This window comes from Hippopotamus amphibius, chromosome 13 (assembly GCF_030028045.1).
Source record: "Hippopotamus amphibius kiboko isolate mHipAmp2 chromosome 13, mHipAmp2.hap2, whole genome shotgun sequence".
In the NCBI taxonomy this organism is placed as follows: Eukaryota; Metazoa; Chordata; class Mammalia; order Artiodactyla; family Hippopotamidae; genus Hippopotamus; species Hippopotamus amphibius.
In genome coordinates, this window is record NC_080198.1 from 67,655,050 (window position 1) to 67,677,179 (window position 22,130).

The 22,130-nt window shown below is 36.6% G+C and overlaps 1 protein-coding gene across 1 annotated transcript in view; it reads left to right on the top strand.

Annotated features, from left to right (window-relative positions):
• Positions 1–22,130, top strand: part of PRDM5 (PR/SET domain 5) — a 207,029-nt gene that overhangs the window by 121,337 nt on the left and 63,562 nt on the right. Inside the window, exons 11-13 of the mRNA XM_057706946.1 lie at positions 11,250–11,343; positions 15,051–15,211; positions 18,325–18,418. Coding sequence (XP_057562929.1) covers positions 11,250–11,343; positions 15,051–15,211; positions 18,325–18,418 — 349 coding nt within the window. The remainder of the gene's footprint in view (positions 1–11,249; positions 11,344–15,050; positions 15,212–18,324; positions 18,419–22,130) is intronic.

Here is a 22,130-nt window from a genome sequence, read left to right on the forward strand (position 1 = left end):
CTGCTGTGAGCAGTTGTGCTTTTCACTGTATTATGATCCTAGCGTGTATTTCGTATGGTTACATGAAAATGTCTATCGTATTTTCCAAGAGTTATGGTGAAAAAAACAAATCAACTTTTTCTTCCGTCGTTATACACTAATGGCCAGTTACAAAACTAGAAAGTAGAGATATAAGAGGAAAGCAGAAAAAAACCACTGAGAGATTGATTTTCATCATGTAGCATGACCAAAGGCTGTTATTTTAAATAAATTGTTCTTTGGGGTTTTTGATTATGTAACTTGTGCATTCTTATTATACTTATTTGATTTATTTTGAGGTCAGTTCTTTTAACATTTAGATTTGCGCAAAGGAAATATCTCATGATTATGACAATAGGGCATGAAATTTAGAAGGAGCAATTTCTATTTCTAAAACTTAATTACTTGTTTCATCGTCTTGCTGGTTACACAGGCTCAATAGGTCAAAATTAGTTTTTCTTTTCCCTAACCCTTCTGACAGTCATTTAACCTGATTCATAGTTGAATTTTGTAGGATCTAGCTAACAGTTTGTTTATCTGGGTCCAGTTATATTCTGTGATTCTTTAAATCACAATTGGACAGACATTTCAGAACAGCAGGAAACAAACTAGTTCATTAGTCTTCACCCGTCATTTTGTTCCCTATGGGATTTAAAGCAAAGCCAAATTGAGGTAAGTGTATAGTGCTCTCCTCCTCCTGTGGTGGGTGGGGTGTCTAGACGGCCTGAGCCATCTTGGATCCTGGAGCTGGCACTACTTGCTTGACGGTGGGAATGAGTACAGTGGGGTTTTGTCCTGATGAAGTCATGAACAAGCTCCTGGGGGCAGAGCTGTGTCTATTCAAGTAAAAGATCTTTTTTTCCTGACCTTTACATAACCTTCCAGGGATGAACATTAGAAGCCAATGAGGGACTCTGGTCACAACCTCTCCTAAATTAATTCCATTGGGCATCTTATACTAACATCTCAGCCAGTGATTTCCAAATTCTGGGACATGACCGCTTTGTGGGTCTTGAAATAATTTACTGGGTCATGAATAGCCATTAAAAAATAGAATAGAAAATATGAGAGTAAGCTTCATTTAATGACCTTCTAGTGTGTGTGCGTCTGTGTGTACGTGTGTTAAATTATGATATAAAAATTATTTTTTGGGTCATGATCAAACAATTCGAAAGACACTTTGGATCAAACTTTGTGCAGGTGAGGTTATTTTTAATTAGACCTGAAAGAAAAGGACAAGTCTCTCCATAAAGAAATCAGGGGTTAGGTTCTAAAACCATAATATATGGCATAAAGTTTACATAATAAAAAAAAATCTTTGGCAATCTCTAAGGAAGGTGCCAAGTCGTAGATTGAAAGACGGTGGCTCAGTAATTCCATCGCAGACACTTTTTCCTTCAACTCTGAACCCGCTTTCTCTTCTTCAGGCGGGCTGCAGGTGAAGCAGGGGGTGATTCATTTAAGGTAGTATGTGTCCGGAACTACCTATTTTGTGTTCTAGAAGCACGTTCACGATGATGAGATGCTCACACTAAGGGCCATGTAGGATCGAACCTGACAGAGGGAAACAGCAGATACAGATGTTCCTCTGAAGCACGAGTAGCTAATGGCAAATTGCTTACCCTTTTTAAAGTATTTTTCATAGGTGGACGATGAGATGCCATTGTAGAGTTTCTAACGTAAGCACCTTGTTTCTTGTACTAAACAATAAGCTTTGAAGATAGATGCTGTGCTTTAATTCATAGCACCTATTGACCATGTTGTGCTTTGAATGTGGCAGACATTTTCTGAATGAATACAAATTCATGAAAAGAGGATCTCAAATAAGTAGTAGCTGTAATATGAGAAGTGATTTCTCTAAATCTATGTTTGCAATATGTATTGCAGCATTTTTGCCTTTCTGGGCACTCTCTTTCTTGACTTTATGAGCATATTAATGATCTAGTGATAGACTCAAAAATCGTGTTCCTTCTGCACTGGGCTTATCAGCCCGAGATATCTAAGAACTCTTTAAATCTTTCCTTTGAAGATACTGCACTGTCTAATTTTCTGAACCCTTTCCTGGCTCCGAGTTAGATATCTGACGTGTAGCTCACTTACTGCCAAATCGGTGATGGCCTTTTATCCTCTGAGGAACTTTAATAGAGGAACCTCCCTCCCAGCTTGCTTCTACTTCCTCCACAACCCCAACCCCCAAATATTAGTAGAAGAGCCATCAACTAAAGACTATGCCTTGTGTTTCCTTGAACCGCAGCATTGCTTGCCAGTCTTAAGAGCTTTCTTCGCCCCCATTCCTGTGGGCACCGGGCCTTGCCTTCCAGACCTCTAGCCTGTGATTCTTGCCTTTGCCTTAAAGCTTCAGACTGGCTCTTACCTCCAGAGCTCACCCTGTGTGGAATATCGCCTTTTTCTCTGCTCTTTACCAGCCCGGCCCAGCCCAGGGTTTTGAGCTCACCTCACTTGACCCTCCTGATCAAGTGCACACCAGTAGCCCTCTTAAAGCCACGAAGGGAAATGTTCTTTTTTTTTTAGTTCATTTTGTTTTTCCTTTTTTTCCCTTTGTAATAGACATCTTATGAAAATGAATCCCTAAGATCATACGTGAGTGCGAGGGTAGTTACGCCGCTTAGGTTAGAATCTCCGGCACCAGCCATCTTCCCTTCCGCCCACCACGTTTCCAGTCCGCTCCCCAGTGGATAGCCTGTATAATAAGTATATTAAAACCTGTACACGTTGTTGTAAAAATTATTTGTTCACCACTGTCACACCCACTACTGTATTCAAAGGCTGGTGATCCTGGTAACTGGAGGATATTTTGTAGGTTGAGTAAAATCCAGTTTTTATCCTCAGCATAGTGCCTTTGACATAGTTTGTCACTGTAATGGGTTGCAATAGGGAAGATTAGAAATGAGGAGATGTGAGTTGGAGGTGATTGGGTGGCAGCGTTGGGAAGCTGGGGGTAGAAAGTGCGAAAGGTGCCGGTTGGAATGGGAAAGAGAATGTGAGAAGAGGCTCCAGGGTGTTGGGTTGGATGGGAAGTTTTCAAATGGTGTAAGTACAAAGCGCTTCCTGCATCACCCTAGTAAATCGTCAGGAACTTCCACATTCCACACTGATGTTTCTGTGTAAGAGGGCGTTCTTTTTGGATGGAGCTTGGAGAAAAACACAAGGTTTCAGCTACCCATCTGGGAGAGAAGTATATTTAAATGTAAATGGTTTGATGACACACGTCATTCAGGAACTTCTTTGCCTTAACTTTATGGACCTGGAGAGCATTTCAGGTAGGTTCATGTGAAGCTACTCATTTTTTATGACCATCACTATTTTGATACTTCAGTGAACATCCTTTTGCATAAAACTTTGTAACTTTGCCAAGAGTATTTGTGCAAATAGATCTGAGGTATGGAATTTGTGGGTTGGATATTAAGTTTACTTTAAATTTTGATTGTTCCTGCCCAACTGCCTCCTGGAAAAGCTCTATGTTCACTTCGCAGTGATGAAAGTGCTCCTTTACCTGTGCCGTCACATCTACTCTGTCAGCCTTTTTTTTTTTAGTCTGAAAAGTGAAAAGTGATATTTCATTGCATTTTAGCAATGGCAGGTGAAATTCTTTTTTTTTATGTTTATTTTCCATTTACGTTTCTTCTGAGAAATGCTTGTAGGTACTCTTTGTCCTTTTTCTCCAGGCGTGTTTGGCTGTTTTCTCACTGATTTCTAGGAGCTGTATAGATATTGTGAATATTGATACTTTGCTGTTTTTGTTTCTGATATTTGTCCCCATCTATCAATTTGCACTTTTTGAATAAAAAAGTTTCACATTTTTATGTTTTCAAGTATGACATGGATTATGAGTTTTATGACTTCTGAGTATTTATAGCTCCTGAGTTTTATGTCTTATTTAGAAAACTTATTCCAAAATTATACAAATATTCTTCAGTGCTTTTAAAAGTTGTTTGTTTCTTTTTTAATTGGTATTTTAATCCATCAATAATTTATTTTTAGGTATGGGTTGAAATATTGATTCATAACCACTGCTATCACATTGTTGAATGCTTCTCTTAAATCTATTTTTGTATTCCATTCTGTTCCATTTAATCTCTGTTCCCTTGCAATATCAGACTATTTTAATAGTTTCAATTTATAATGTCTTTTAATATCTGTTGGACAAGGGCTCCTTTGTAGTTTTCCTTTTTCAAAATTCTTTTACATGGTGTTTTGGAAAGGTTAATGTTATTAAGCAGATGTCTTATCACTGCTTCCTTTTTATCTTCCTAGAAATCAATATTATATATTAAAAGACACATCCTCCTCACAAAAATTCTTCAAATATACCCTCACTCTTGTGAATGATTTGGTTCAGAAATGTTCTGTTCAGGGTAGAAAAAGTGGGAAATAAAAACAGTTCATTTTCCTCTATTATCATTAAATTAATTCTCCATTACCAGTATATTTCTTATTGTTTCATGTATCACATGTTATTTAGTGTATCATAAGGGAGATCCTTCCCTTAACCGTTTCATTTCTATTTTACCGGAAATTCTACCCAGCTTGCTTGACTTGTTTCCCAGCCCAAAAGATCTATCAGAAGAACATAAGTGAAGGAGGATTGGAAAAAAACAAAGCAAAACAAAACCCCTCAGGTTAGCCATAGCCAGAGGACTTCATGATGGTTTGTTACACCCAGAGAAGACGAAAAACTTTAAAAAATAAACTCTGTGATTCATAGAACATAGCAAATGGGAGAGAGTTAGCACGAGGGCAGGAAGTGTGCTTATGTGAACGCTCAATACACAGGACAATGAATTTTAAATGAGGTTGACAGTCTTAGTGAGTAGGTAGTATACACTTGGAAGCTAAGTTAAAATAAATGGAAAATTATTATGTTTTTAAAAAAGAGACAATCTTCTCTCTTCTATAACAATTTGTATCCTACTAGAAAATGCCACAAACCTAAACCAATGAAAACTAGAAATGTACAAATGAGAACTATGTTATAATTAAAATATGCTGAAGTGCAGTATTTTCAATAAAAAATAGGCTTTGAACCGAACATCCCATATTGAGTGTTTTATGTTTAAAATTTGAAACTAGGATCAGTTTAGCATCAAACTCTGATCTTTTGACTTTGTTTGCATCTGAAATATGTTGGAAATAGATTTGTTTCGTTTCTATGAGGGTTTCAATTGAGAATTTGTCCTCTGGCGATGTTGACACTTAGATAATTGGATGGTGGTTGAAATACACACACACATATACACACACAGACATTTTACTTTCTATCTATCTATTCCAAATGTTTGGAATCCTATTCTCATTCTATTTCCTATTATCTGTTAATTTCTAGGGGTTTATACTATAAGAAAACTATTTCCCATTGAAGGACTGGTATTAATTTTTAGAGTAATTTTTGGATAGGACTGGAAATGATCCATTGTTGTTTGCTTGTCTGTACTTCAGGAACCTGTACTCGTTTCTCTTTGGATGGTACATAAGATTCAATGCAAGATTACCAATTTATTTAGCCATCTTACCTAACAAACAAGTTATCCACTAGAGGAGCTAGTATAGCTGCTATGATTTGTTACATATGAGTTATAAAAATTAGGATGCCTACTTTTATGCAGAAGATTCTGCTTTATAATTATTGTGATGCATCTGAACACTGCATCTTCTTGAGTGAAGCTACAAGTGTCTGTTATCTGGGCAGTTTGTGAAGGGACATGGGTGCTATTTCCGGATCTTCAAAGAGCTTCATTTGGAAGAGAGAATAAACTTGTTCTGTATGGCCCTAGACTAGCTGTAGTAAACGGTGGCCACGCAGAGGCAGAACTTTTAAATTAATGGTCAAATCGGCTAGCCTGAAGAGTCATGCGTTCAAAGCAGTGGTTGCTGGAGGCATCCTTGTTTAGAAATATGAGATACCATCTCTCAGCAGTGTTGTGGAGGGGAAAGCCCTCTGAGTGGGAATCTTAAGTTGCAGCCTTCCAAGGAAGACTTCATCTGAAAGCCTATGATTATTTCTTCTTTTAGCAAATTCCCTTTGCCTTGATCAGGGTATACAGTTGGCCCTTTGTGTCTGTGGGTTCCATATCCATGGATTCAACTAACTGTAAATGGAAAGTATTTGGGAAGAAAAACTCCAGAAAGTTCCAAACAGCAGAACTTGAATTTGCTGTGCCCTGGCAATTATTTACATCGTATTAGTATTATAAGTAATCTAGAGATGATTTAATATATATGAGATAATGTGCATAGGTTGTATGCAAATACTATGCCATTTTACATAAGGGACTTGAGCATCCTTGGATTTTGGTATCCGCGGAGGTCCTGAAACCAGTCCCCCACAGATATGGAGGAGGAATGTCCTTAGGGCTGTGGGAACTTCAGTAATTGACTCCTTGGGATTGTGGGTTTGTACTAATGAATTGTGGCTTTCAGGCAATGGGAAGGTTGTGCTGGCTACTCAGTGCTATACTCCTGTAGGAACGTCACCTAAATTTCATATCTTAACTTCTCTGTGTGAAGTGAGTTACCTTTTTCTGTTCTGAGCTTAAAGAAACTGGTTTCTTCTCTATTTCTCCAGTTTCTATTCATTTTTGTAAGGAGGAGTCCTTTTAAGGAAGCCTGACAGTAACAATGTCATCCACAGACCTTGTCAGCAGCCAGATGACACACATCTTATGCAGCCTTAGGTTTACTGTGGGAACCAATGGGACAGTAATATACTTAGGGTATGCAGACTTCAATAATGAGATTTTTAAAGAATAGTTCTAACATATATCTCTGGAATATTTTTTCCAATTTTATTTTATTGTTACTTATTTCCCCTGAATTTGTCGTAGTTTTCTTGTTTTGCACATGACTATAAGAAGAAATGTCATTTCCAGTAATATTGTTAACTGTGGAGCAATAGATATTACTGATAATCAAAGTTATTTTTAATTGTGAATGGGCCTGATGAAAATGCTAATCTCTCATGAAATTAGTATTTGGTTTGGGTGGCTAGAAATGTGATAATTTGTTAAGTTTAACTATTGTATAAAAATAATGTTGTAAACTTCCCCCAAATTATGTTGTAAATTTTCTGAAGCATTTCTGAGATATTTTATTAGAAATTGAAGGATAAGGCACCTTTTAAAAGGCTTTATTTGGTATTTGTAAAGTATATCTTGGAGACAGAAGTCCTCTGTCTACAACTTGCAGGTATTTTAGTACCAACTTATTTAAATGAAATTGATGCTGAGACTTTCAAGGTCATGCCATCACATCTCAGTGGTGTTGGGTGCTGGAATATTTTTGACAAAGTATCTATTTACCTGGCTGTGTACTAACAGCTTGCTACTTGAAATGTGCTGTTGACTTAAGGCCAGTATCTAGATGTTGTGGCTTTGGTTTGGTTAACATAGGTCTAAGGCATTATGCTGTCCCAAGTTCTTTACTCATCAAGCAACTAAACCATATCCACAAGTTGTTTTGTCCTGGATTTGGAAAAAGAGAGAATGGGTTAGGGTGGAATATATTTCTGGAAGATTAAAGCAGCCCTGTGTTCCAATTTGGATGCTCTAAAAATGAAAGAGTTTCTTTCTTTTTATAATGATACTGTCTACTTATTGTAGAAAATTAAAACATCAAAGAAAGTTCTAAAAAAAGAAAGCACAAACTGTCATATTCCACTGTCTACTTTACTACAAAAACCCTCCTCCGGGTTTTGTTTTTTTTGCTGTAATTTAACAAAATTTATTATATTGACATTAAGTGATATACGATGTAATTTTATTTTATTTTTTTCTTTTATTTATTTATTTATTATTTTTTTGAGGTACACCAAGTTCAATCATCTGTATTTATACACATATCCCCATATTCCCTCCCTCCCTCGACTCCCCCCCACCCTTCCTGTCCCGGTCCTCTAAGGCATCACCCATCCTCGAGTTGCACTCCCTTTATTATACAGCAGCTTCCCCCTGGCTCCTCCTCAGGGTTTTGTAGAACCTCTTCCTAGACCCTGTTCTGTGTGAGTGTGTAGGTGCCATAAATGATGTTCTGCTATGTAATGCTTGGCATTCTGCTTTTGACACTCAGAATGTATCATGGAGACTTTTCCGTATCAAAGAAAAAAATATCATGGTCACTAGAATTTTGTTAACTCAGTTTATATCTGTCAGTAGAAAGTTTTTAAAAAAAATTCTTTCCTTTTTTAAACAAATTGCCCAGGGGAATTCCCTGACAGTCCAATGGTTAGGACTTCGCGCTTTCACTGCAGAGGACATGGGTTCAATCCTTGCTGGGGGAACTAAGATCCCACAAACTGCTCAGTGCAGCCAAAAAAAAAAAGTGCAAAATGTTGTCACTTTTATATATTTCTATAAAGGGAATTGGTTAGTCAGAAGGTCTTTAGACAACACCACATGATACCTATTTTCTACATTTTTGCCAGTCTGATAGACCATAGATAGTATTTTGTTTTAAATTTTTCAGTCTTTAATTGCATTCGTGGCTTGAAATATTAATACTGTATGTAATCTGACATCCCCAAGTTTTATGCCCTGCAATCCAGACTTGAAATATTCAACTGCCTGTTGACATCTCTTCATAGTCATATGAGCTTGTCCAAAATCGAACCCGTTATCTTTTACCCAAACTTATTTCTGGCCTGCTCTTTCATATGTTAGTTAATGACTGATCCATCCTACCATTGCTCAGTTCGCAATCTTGGAGGCCTGCTTACTTCCTTCTTTCTGTGTCTTATGCTTCATATCCAGGTCCTTCTGCAAAACCTGTTCACTTTCATAATAGATCAGAAGCCTCCTACTTCTCTTCACATTGGTGACTACACCCTGGTATAGGTCTTAATCATCTCTTGCTTGGTTTATTGCTGTTGCTTCTCTGCTTTCCCTTGTCCCCCTACATCCCGTTCTCAACACAGCCACCTTAGCATCCTGTTACATGCCAAGTGAATCATGCCTCGTATCTCTCAGAACCCACTAGAGAGATTTTATATTCCTCTCAGTAAAAGACAAAGTTCCTGCAACGGCCAACCAAGCCCTACATGATTGATTTGCTTCTCCTCCTGATACTTCTCCCATTTCTCCAGCCTTCCCCCATTTCTGTGCCACTTCCACTCAGTTCCAGTCACACTGGCCGCCATGGAATTTCCTGCTAGATCACTTTGGAGCAGAGAGACCTGCCCCTGCTCCCCCACTTCTGTCAGACCTTCTCTCAAATGTCACCTTCTCAGCCGGAATTTCCTTGACTGCCGGTTTAAAATTGCTACCCCAATCTCTGAAACATTTGCTGTCCTCTTTCCCTGCTTTATTTTTCTCTGATATTTTATCCTTTGTTGATTGTTCTTCTCTCTCTGCTAGTATAAGAGCTCCATGATAGCAGGGACTTTTGCTTTTTTTTTTTTTTTTTCTTACAACTATATCCCCAGAATATAAAATAGGACTGGCATGTAGTGGCATGAGGTGCATATCATAGACTTGATAAATACATAATGAATGAAATTTTAAGAGTACTGTTTGGAGGAGAGTCCTTTTGCCCTTTTGGGGGGAGTTTTTATATTTTCTTATTAATTTACTATAACTCTTTATATTAGAAATTTAAACTTTTGGTTTATGTTGCGAATATTTTTTTGTCACCAGATATTTTTGCCTTGCAGTTTTAAATTTAATTCTTTCTCTCATCTGAATACTTAGGTTTCTGCCATCCTAAGAAAGCCTTTTCCTACTCAAAAGTTATTTAAATATTCACTCATATTTTCTTCTAGTATATTTAGTGTCTTATTCTTCACATTTAAAAAAAATATCTGAATTGAAATGGGATTTATCTCCTGTAATGGGTGAGGAATAGGCACAATTTAATTTTTTCCTGAACGTCTATACAGTTGCCTCACAACCATTTACTAAACAATCCACTGTTCTTATACCAATTTGAAATGCCATATTTTCCTATACTAAATGTTCATATATCTTCAGGAATGAAAGAAACTTACTCTTTGTTCTATTTTATTGATATATTTATTCCCACCTATCATTTTAATATCTCTAACTAAATAGCACATTTGAATATCTGTAGTTTATCCTGAGTTTTAAATATTTGTTCCTCCCATCCTTTCTCTTTCTCTGTTTTTCACAGTTGAAAACAGTCATGATAATCCCTTTCTCACTAACTTTATGTTAATAGGTAATATTTATATCTTTAATATTATAATATCCATTAGACTAAGAAAATGTATAAATCTGTATGCTGTAAATAAAGTGACTTTTCTTTAAATAATTCCCTTTATTTTTATACTGTAGGTATCATAACATAACCCATCAATTATATGATTTGCTTTGTTTTAATAAGAGAACATAGTTCAGTTTTTTACATTTTAGCTCATTGATGTGTAATGGAAAACAGGTGAGTTGAGTAAGCTGTTTTTTTTTTTGTTTGTTTGTTTGTTTTTTGTTTTTTTTTCTGTTGTTTTGTTTTTGACCGTTAGATCTAGCAGGAGGATTTCTGTTGTTTCTTGTTTACACATATATTTTTGTCTGTCATGTGATTAATAGTGCTTCCTACATCTATGCTACTTGATATTTGGCAAGTTACTGAAACTTTTTGAGCCTTAGTTTTCCCATCTGTAAAATAGAGACACTAATAGTATTTTATTTATCAAATTGCTGTTAGAATTAAGTGAAATAATTCATGTAAAGTGTTTAGCGAAGCATTTGATCCAAAATAAATATTTAATTGATGATACCTGGCGTTAATTATAACCTGAGTAAATGTTCTAGTTTAAAATTATTTGAAGTTAGTCAGTGAAGTTTAGGGAAAAGGGTGGAAACAGCTTCCCTCATACCAGTTTCCTTTGTCTGTGTTGAAAACGTTGTACCAGCATAAAGTCTGTCCATTCATTGTTAAAGAGGTTTAGTCTTTAGAGAAATTACGTATCATTTCACTCGGCAAAGTAGGTGCTGTATTCAGAGTAGCATTTGAGATTATAGGAACAATTTCCTTTACTGTTTATCAAATTTGGTAATGTGACAAGTTAAAAATACAATTGTTTTTCTCCCGTGATCACAGCCTATTTGTGTTTCCCATTTTATGGGGGAAGAATGTCACCAGAAGAAACAGGATATTGTCTACCTTCCCATCTTTCCTGGTCCCCATCAAGAATCTAGTCTCCAATTGTTGCAATGACTAGTTGATTCTAGAGTCTCCTGACTCACTGCGTCTTTCATCTGCAGACCCACTCTGAAGAGAGGCCGTTCCAATGTGAGGAATGTAAAGCTTTGTTCCGGACCCCATTTTCTTTGCAGAGGCACCTGCTCATACATAACAGTAAGTCACAATCGGGCAGTTGAGGACCAAAGGGATTAGCTCACATTTTGTTCTTGTAAGCTTTGAAAATGTAGACATCACAGAAGCAGGCCTATAAGTAGTTATGTAATCTGCTTTTAAACTTAAAAAGGACTAATAATTGCCTTTCACCCTTTCTTCCTTTATCCTTGATTAATTTTCCCACAGTAAGATTAATCATTTTTTGAGACATTTCATTTTATATCATTTTTTTCCCACTGTTTAAAGCTTGTGTATAAAAACATGTCGTGTTCAGTAAAGTATCTTTGAAATTTGTCCTGAAACAGATGTTTTTGTTTCCTTTTAAATGAAATGATTAAGGAAACATGCCTGACTCTTTAAAACATGCAGATATCTGGCATGATTTTGTTAGCTCACAGGCTTTTAAAATTGGAAAGAATCAGAGTAAACATCTAATATAAGCTCTTCATTTGAGGGGAATTGGGACAATTGAGACTCAGAGAAGCACAGTGACATACTCAGGGTTGCACAGCACTGGGGGTAGCATCCAAGCCTCTGTTAGTCCGGTGTTTTTCCTGGCTGCTACACCGCCTCTGATTTCTTACTTCTTTGGGCAAGGGCATTTTTTTGGGGAGGCGGGGAGGGGAGAGAATTAACTCATTCAAGTCCATACTGTGAAAGTCTATCTAGCAGTTACACTGAGAGCTGATTTCAGAATACCACAGTTTATAGCCATGTCATTTTATTTCAGAGAAGAAAATGTTATTGCTAAATGGAGTTTTAAAGTGGGTTCTGTATTCAGATGTTGAAGTAACCAGAGATTTACTACTTTACTGTATCTAAAGTTAAATAGAAATGGTATAAGTAATATATTTCTTGGTCTTAATTTGAGTTGTTTAATCAGTAGAACATCCTCTAACACATAGTTTCTACTGCTGATTAAATTTTTAATATTTCTGAGGAAAGCAAAACAATCAGTCTTGACATTTGATTGTACAGATAAGATAGTGTCTTGGAAGAAATTTTCTCTGGTCAGGTCAAAATAACTAAAATGCAACATAATAAAGATACTGAAGTTTTTATATTGATTGAGTGGTAGTGATTGTGATGAATTGTCTCTTTTCCGGTAGGAAATATAGGGCTGTGATCGTATGCCATTCTGTATTCACCTTACAGTTTGGAGAAGTTGTTAGCACCATTTCCCATTTTCCTTATAAAGAACAGCTATGCATTTCAGAAATTAAATTTGTCATGTAACAGCAGGAATTTCCATCCCGTATCACTGTCATTTGATGAAGAAAAATAACTATTATGAGCTGAAGGGATTTTAGAATAGGCATTTAGACAAGGGAACCTCATTCATACCGTTAAGACGTACGTAGCTAAACTTAGTCTGATGCTCAGGAAATTTTTTTTTTGATAGGTGAAATTTTATTTTTAATAACAGCAAGGAATTTTTAATAGAATCGAATACTTTTGATTTCAGCTTTTTTGGTTTTCATCAACGTGAGAGGTAAGATTGAAGTGACTGAGTGTAGACTGTGCTTGTGCATTCTGTGTTTAATGTAATGCTGATCTGCTGATCACATCAGTCAGAGGCTTTGTGAAGCCACATCAAGACGTTTAGCTAGAAAAGTCAACTTGGCAGTGGAATGAGCAAATGTGTTATTTAAGGTAAACATCAGTTAAGGCTAGTGAACGAAAGGGTGGGAAAACCAAAAATGGCTAGAATAGAGAGGACAAAGACTATATCTTGTCTAATACAACATGAAAACAATATAAAACACATTTCACTTCAAAACATGAGGTTTGTTTTAGAAACTTACATCAGCACTGTGGCTACAAATATGAAGAATAAGTTGTCATAATTATTTTGGAAATTATTGTTATTTCCTAATATGCTGAAAGACAGAAGGCAGGTTACTAGCTAGCTTCTTGGTTTTAAGATGGGGAAAAATCCTGATAAATAGAAGGTAAAGAAATTTGATAAAATCAAATAAAATCTCATATAAGAATTTTAAAGTTCTGATAAACTTAAAAAAAATCTGGAATTAAATATGAAAGAAGAAAGTTAAGGACTCCCTTGGTATAGCTTGAGATTTCTGTACAGGAACCAGTATTTTGATTCACTTAATGATTTAATGGCAATACTTTGATAGGAGCAATCTTGGAGTATTTTTTTTCCAGTGCTTGAACAGATTTGCTATTATTAACATTTACAATTTTATGTCAAGTGTCTTTTACTCTCACTGGTTATACATTTTATGCAAATAAAATTTTAAATAACTCTAGAAAGATATGTGAATACAAACTATGTGACAACAGTAACACCCTGCAACAAAAATGCACAAAGGCAACAGTATAAACACAGCTCTCAGAATCTACACAATTCATGCATGGTTTGGTGTGACTTTATTTCAAGTATCAAATTTCAACAACTCAACAACTTCCTTTAAGAAACTTTAAAGAGCCACACTTCTGTTTGAGAAGACAAAGGGAGGGTAATTTGCCTTCTCCTTTTTATTTTCATTCTTCGAATTCTTCCTTCCTTAAATTTGATGTGAAGAAATAGTAGGATCTTCACATTCCTAAATTTATGCTAGTTAAAATGGAGGAAATATAAAAGAGCATTGAAATTGAGGTAATCTTTTATTTAGATGTAGAAAGTTACTTGCGTATTTTGTTTCATAGTGAATATAATTTGTGAATCTGTGCTATTATAATTGTTTTCTGAAAAGGGAAAATATATGCAGATACTAGTCTGTCTTTATAGAGGCTGCATAAGTTTTATAATTTTCTGGGAGCTATCACTGTCTTCTAATTGTGTACATTGATCACTTAAAATGTATTTAAAATGGACTTTAGACATAGCATGATATGAAAGTTTAAAAAGTCCCATGAACTCCCTAAATGTGGCTTCTGGAGTGGCTTTCCTGCAAGCCTAGGGTGTTTAATGGGAAGGTGAAAACCCTCCCAGCTACCCAGGGGCCCTAGGGTAGAAAAGGGTAGTTGCCACTCTGGGTCTCCTCACCCGCATCCAGTTGCCTCTTGGAGAGGCAGCCCCCAAACTGCCTGACAGCCTGAAAGTTGAAGCCCTTCCCCAGCTTTTACAGCAGACCAAGGACTGCATCAGGGGGCCTGCCGGCCCAGTTCCTGAGATAGTGCTGAGGAGGGAAGGGGGATTGTAGCCTCTCTCGTCCAGGGAGGAAGGACCTGCTCTGATGTCCGCCTTCAGGGGCTTCCCTCCAGTGTACTGCCTGTGAGCCAGTTCTGCCTCTGCCCCTGAAGGCCAGAGGGAGAGTGGAGGGGCGAGCGGAGCTCAGGAGGGCCCCACAGCCAGCTCACTCTGCTGAACAGAGACCTTTGGTCCCAAGTACTACTTCCCTCAAACTGGAGCCCCTGCCCCTAGAAATACTTACTTTTAAAGAAAGTTCTTAAAACCTTTAGAAAATTAGCTAATTCAACCCCCACATTTTCCAGTTAAAGGTATGGAGAATCTAAGAAGGTTAAAGGACTCCCCCACCCCCTGCCTGATGCACATAGGGAATTAGCAATTATGGAACTGAAAATTGGTTGGAAAAATTACCTTCGATGGTTATGATAAATTGTTAGAGCTGTAAAGCTCAGTTTCTGGAGAAAACAACAGTAAATCTGGTACGCGTGAAGGGGAGTCAACAGCACCCTGCTGTTGTGTATGTGTTTCTGTTATTCCACTTTTTCATTTCTAGGTGAGAGGACATTCAAGTGTCATCACTGTGATGCTACCTTTAAAAGGAAGGATACCTTAAATGTTCATGTCCAGGTGGTTCATGAAAGACACAAGAAGTACAGATGTGAGCTGTGTAATAAGGCATTTGTTACACCTTCAGTGCTTCGAAGTCATAAGAAAGTAAGTACAAGCCTTTGAGTTTGAATGGATTACGTATTTTAACCGTACAGGCTTGTGTGTTAATTATCATGTGATAATCAATTTTATATGAATTTATCAACATATTTGCTCAAAAATGGCAAATAAGGAACCCATGATTGATACCAGCTCCTCAGCAAATGTCTGTTTTCTTCATTTTATCAGAAGAGAATATATTTGTCATATGAAAGCAAACCTAGCTTTAGGTGTGGAGGCTACACAGTCCTAAGCCATGCTGATAGATGAATGGGAGCGTTTTGACTTTTTACATTTTTGGATTAACGTAGGTTTCTTTTTTAAAGATATTGAGTAGAGCTTTAATAGTTTTATTTTTCAAAGCGAGTTCAGATGTTTATTGACAAGTTATTAGACTGACCTCTTCTATAATGAGAGTGGTCCTTCTTTATCTTGCATCCCTACGAGCTAGGGTAATAGCTGGTACAGAACAGGGACTTGATAAGTATTTGCTTAAATCAAATAAAATGATGTTCATACTGATGGTGATTTGCAGATTATGTTATTTGTGTTATATGCTAATTACCTCCAGCACATCAACAGGTTATTTTTACTTGTTGATTAAATACATTTTAAGTATGTTTTTAAAATAGCAAAATTCATATCATGGCTCATGCAGTTGAAGGTTTTAATGTTGCCTTTAGAAATGACTATGAAGTGTGGTAGTTTTCTGCTGCTCAGGGTGTGCTGTTGAGTGAATGTGAAGTGGCTTCTCTGTCATTATGACTCTTGTTTTGGTACCTATCCTTGATACAGCTGTTTCAAAAGGACTGAACTGAGTATCTTCAATGTTCAGTAATAATGATACTGTCTTCTCTTTTCAAAACTCTGAATAATCTTTCAGATTTCTTTGATTGGATTTCTTTTTCGTGAATTTAATAAACTTTTGTTGTGTTTTAATCAATGAGGGAAAGTATAGTGAGTTTTCAGAAAGATATAGTTGTTTGCAATAACAGGTTGTCACAGAATATATCTTGCAGTGCATTGTTCATTTTTGTCTCATACGTTTATCCAATATTGTTCTCATAGTGATGTTTCCATGCTTTCTTATCCATATTTAGGATTTTTTTAGTGTTATACTTTCATTGTCTTTTAATACCAGCCAATCAAATTCTGTACCTAATAATAATGTATATTTTTGAGTTAAGCCGAAAGGAGCATTTTAATTCTTTTAATTAATATTGCCTAAATGTCCTTTAGTTCAATACTTACATTCTGAAGTACTATAAGTAACTGAGTGTAAGTAGGCGAACAATGAAATACTTATGCAGCAGCAAAAGGAATCCTGTGGATTTTATAAAGATATTACACATAACTTGGTAGTTGCCTGTTTGGAATAATCCAGTGTTGTAATAATAGATGTATACGATTTCTAAACAACCTTACATTAATCAGGAAAGAATTGCCATATTTTGCCCCTTCTGTCAGGGAGTGAGAAGAACACAGGTCTGTTATATGTTAAAATGTTACACCATTTCCTTTAAATTGAACCATAATGTGGACCATGGGAGTAACAGCTCTTACTGAGGTGTAAAGAATGTATAACTGTTTTGTATAAGAACTTGTAATGAAAATGGAAAGTTCAGTGCCTGCCAAATGCAGAATCAAGGAGACGTCTATTGTAGACAGTATCATTGGCTAGTGTGGCTGTTGATTAGACTGTATTCCTCAAACTTGAGTGTAATATACATCTTTTTCAAGGCAGAAAAATCTAAAAGACAGAGTCGACTAAGATATTTCATTTTTAACTTTTAAAAATTACAAATATGATAGTGTATATCCAAATACAGATTATAATTGAAATATGAAAATTATAAGTTAAATATCAACCAGTAACGTTATAAACCGATTATGTTAAAGCTAACAATTTAATATGGAAGATGAGACTGTTTTGCTAAGTTTGTGGTTCCTCAAGGTTGTCTGGTGATGACATAATTGCCCCACCCCTTTCTCTCTATCCCAGGCAGCCCGTCTTTCCCTTCTGGGAAACACATTGTTTTAAAAAAAAACCTTTCCTGTTCTTTTTGCATTAGTTCATGGCAAGTCAAATAATAACACTTGCCAGCAATTTGCATAAAAAGAGGGGCCAACACAGGTCCTGGAAGCTCTGTTTTGTGATAGAGGTGGTCACCCAGGTGATCCCCTGTATGCTTTTCTTCATATTTAGGTTCTCATTGAAATTTAAAAATTCTGTAAAGAGTTTGAGAGAATGTGCGGGTATCTGAAGTAATTGCCTCCTTCTCCCTGCTTTTCCCTTCTCCTAAGTTTGAAAAACAACGGGACTCGAAAAGTAGCTCTGACCCCTCATTTATGGGAATGACCTAGTTTGATGTTGGTGGAAACACTGGTTGCCTGATGAGATTGTGAGACAAGTTTGAAACACTCCATCTGCCTCCTCTTTTGGGAGAGGTCGCTCTTTTTTTCTTTGAACTCTCTAACATTTTATCAAAACTGGCTTTTGATGATACTCATTCACCTTTTCTTGTGTGGTTGTTTTATGCCCAGGTTAAAGGTATGTTGAAGGCAGCAGTGATCTTTCAGATTGACTGTTCAGTTAACACCTGCTGATTTTAAAGAGCGAATCAGATTTATATTCCTTTTTACTTTGCAGTAAAATCAATCCAGTCAGACAAACATAATGCAAGTAACAGACTACTTTATTGAGATTAATTCTGTCCTCAAGCGTTAAATACACACAAAGAATGTGAAAAATGCTTCTAAGGAAGTGTTTCTTGGCAGCAGTCAAGGGCAGCTGTAGCCCCATTTTGATTATGTGGTTTTGCTAACATATACTGGTTTTGTATAACTTAATCATTTTTGGATGGGGGCTCCTTAAAGGCTTAAAATGTAAACTGCAGAGTTATTTTCAAATTAACACTAACGCATGATTCTAAGAGTTTTTTTTTTTTGAACCAGTGGGAATACCCATGATAAATTGTTTAAAATCTCATTGTGATATTAAATCATTTTAAAGAAACATAATCCTGGGAAAAAAAGGATTTACTGTTGTCAGAGGCACTTAATCATTTTTACCTAATTCTTTATATTTGTCCCAACCCTTTTTATTCCTTTCCGTTTAGACACATACAGGAGAAAAGGAGAAAATCTGCCCATATTGTGGCCAGAAATTTGCCAGCAGTGGTACACTGAGAGTTCATATCCGTAGCCACACAGGTATGTGGATTGTAACTGGTGATAACAACAACATAGAGAAGTCAAATTCTTCCAAGATAAGGAATTTATAATTTTACAAAATGACTCCAAAATTAAGAATTAATCTTGACTGTTCTCTCTCACAAAGTTTTATAGCATCTAGTTTCTTACACTAGAAACATTTTGAATAAGTATGCTTTCCCAAACTGAGTTAAATGTCTAAAGTGGACACTGATTAATGTTTGAATGTGAAATAACTGTGATTTACTTTATATACCATTCTAATGGATGGAAGAGGGAATAGCAGTTTTATAGCAGGGTAAGGGCCTCTTCTTAAAAATCCCTCCGTAACTCGCATTAAATGTGGCCTTTTGAAACGTAAGAAATCCTTGGAATGTGGCTCGAATGCTGCAGGATTTTACTGAATGCAAGGACGTTGTGACCATAATATCTGTTATGCCATGAATTGCTTCCTAGAGAGTTTTCTTCATTTCTTACAACTTCATGTGTAATTTCTCCCATGAAAGAGGGCTGTGCCCTAGTGAAGGGTGAATGAACAACTACATATTCTTGAAAGAACTTTGGGTTTTGTCTGTCATGTAGAGAAGTTCTTGAAAAGACTTGAAAGAATACTCTTAAATTTGATAGCCAGATTATTGTGTGTGAATCTTAAGCGGTTCTCAGTAGCTGGCCTATGTTTGGTAAACTGTGTAACTGGATTACATTGCTGAAGCTTTTTGCTGAAGCTTTTAATTCAAGAGCCATAGTACTTGACTTTCTTTATCATTGTGTCCTTAGCACCTAGCTCAATGTTTAGCACGATAACTGTGTTATGAATGAAGAAATGTTAGTTTAAGCAGATCAAAGAATCAATACCATGGTTATTATACATAGGTGGAGAAAAAAGACATGCAGCATGCAGCATAATTTCTTATTTTGGAAATTTTCTGGCTAAAGCTGAAAAGCATAGGTCAGCTTAGTAGTTGTCATTTTAGAATAGCCTCTTAAATACTTTCAAATGAAACATATAACCAAGAACAGATCAAGCATTATACATGATGGCTGTAGAATAATGGGCGCCCTAAAGAAGAAAAGAAGTCTTCTTGATTAGAAGTATCTAGAGAAAGTGAGGTTTTCAGGACAAAGTCCAATACGTGTGGCAGAAGCAGAACACAACAAAAAGAAAAGTAGAGAGAAGCAAAAGGAAAAGGGCAGCAGAGAACCATGCTGAGGACAGGTGGACTTAAGGCAGTGCCAGAGACTGTTAGCACCATGTCCTGATTGTACAGAAGAGGCAAATAAATGATGAAGGAAGAGGAGAGAGAGCTCTGAGGCCCCAGGCCAGCCCCTGGAACCTAACAGTGTAGCCTTTGATGCCACTGGGCACCACTCTCTTCTGTGCATTGGGGGCCATGTGGAATTGTGGCAGAGATGGGTAAGGGTGAGTGAAATCAACAGCCTTCTTCCATTCTGGATCAGTAGTTCTTAGACAACGTCTTTGTGCCACCTTGAAAATGTAACTTACAGTTTGCTCCGCAGATTGTATGTCTGTATGTGTGCGCTTGTGCATAGAATTTGTATATGGAAGGAGGGCAAGTAGGAGATGCGGAAAGTATTATTTCTGTCTATCGTAGTAATAATTTTATAGTAATGCCCTGAGACATTATCATGTAATTAAATTATGGTTGGTATCATGTGTTTTTAAGAGGCAGTCATTATTGTTCAGAATGCATTAAAACGTATTTCAGCATAGAAAAGATGAATCCAATCACAGAACACTTGTTTATTCAAAATAATTCCATCCTTGAGAATTCCATGTGCCTGCATTCTATTTTACTTGTAGGAAGGATGGGCAGTGGAGAAGAATAAACTTAAACTAGTAATTCCTTCTAAACCTTTAATGATTATTATCCTCTACAAAGTTGCAATAGTAAGTGTTTTTGAGCTCCAAGAAATCTCTCTGATAAAAATATTAAATATATGTAGTGTTTTTTTGTTGTCTATGTTATGTTCTGTAATATGTGTAATCTGAAGAATATTTTAAAAAACTCAAATCATTCTTTATATGATCTGGTTATTTAAATGTTGTACAGGTTCTAGTCTATTGGCTTCTGATCAAGAAAACTGGCCACATAATTCAGACAGCAGAGCTAAGGCACAGTCAGCCAACGTATACATTTAAATAAATAAAGTAAAAATATAAAGGCGGCCTGTGTGTTTATGTATGTCCACACAAATAGTTGTATAATTATTTATTTAACAATTGTTATTTATTTATTTATAACTAGATTCTTCTGTTTAAAATCAGACTCATTTCATTTCCACGTTTTACAATTCTTCTGTGAGTTATTTCGATGTGAAGCCTATGTTTTTGGTGACAGTTGCCTGGCAGCGTGGCTGGGGCTGTATTCGAAGTGCTTGGTGCCAAGCAGTGTTGGTGCCAAGCAGTGTTGGTGCCTGTGGAGACCTGGCAGGTTGCTGGTATGTGGGCTTCCGTAATAGTCCTGGCATGGATTTCTTTTCCTGTGTGGGCTGACGCTGCTTTTGCTTCTCTTTTATTCCCTTTGTCCTGTCTTCAAATCGTGTGCATCCATTTGCCCTTCCGACCTGCAACCTGGCTCAGCGACCAGATGGGTTTATGGAGTTATTTTGTTTCTGTGATGGTAAAGCTCTCCTTGTTTTGACTTCTATAAATTCATTTTTTTCTCTATTTTTTCTTACGAAATCACGTGATTTAATTCAACCCTTTCCCACACTAGGCTTAGCAATTTACACAGGTACGGGGTCACAACCTATTGTGTAGGAAGCATTTGTCAGGGAGCACGCAGGGAAGTGGCGAGGACCCTAAGTGAAGATGGGGTGGGGACAGTCAGGACAGACAGCTGAGGCAGACTCTGAGAAACAGGGCCCTCTGGATCAGTGGTGCTCACATTTTGGCCTCAACACTCCATATCATCTTAAAAATAATTGAGGACCCTGGGAAGCGTTCCTCTGTGTGGGTTATATCTGTACCTGTTTACTATTTTAGAAATTAAAGCTGAGAACATTTAACAGTATTTATTAATTTGTTAAAAATTACAATAAGAACCCATTACATGTTAATATCAACAACATATTTTTATAGAAAGTAGCTGCATTTTCCTAATCAGAGATAATTTAGTGAGAAGGGAGACATTGTTTTACATTTATGAAAGTCTCTTTATTGTCTGGTTCAAGAGCAGACAGCTAGGTTCTCATGTCTGTTTCTTCATTCATCCTGCTGCAGCGTATTCTTTTGATTGCAGAATTTGAAGAAAATCTGGCCTCACATAGATATGCAGTTAGAAGAGGAGCGTTCTTAACTGGCCTTTGTAAATAATTCTGGTTATTATCTGTTATACAGTAAAACTCAAAAAGTGGTAGTTTTTTTTTTTTAAAGGCTTGTATTATGGAACTTAAAATCATCTCCATGAGTTTCTCCTGTTCTGTTACATTAAAATGCATTGTTGTGTCTTGCACTTTGAATGATCTTTTACCCATGCATGATTCTGTAACATGATGCACAGATCATTTGGAAAATACTGGCTCGCTGAGTTACGTGGATCCTCCACATGTGTTAATGTCATCACTGATCTCGTTAGACAGGTCTAAAGATTCTGAAGCCTTCAAGCACATGCGAGCACATACAGGTTTTCTAAAATTCTGAATTTTGCTTTGACTGCTCTAATTCTTATGTTTGGTAAGAAATCCTTCC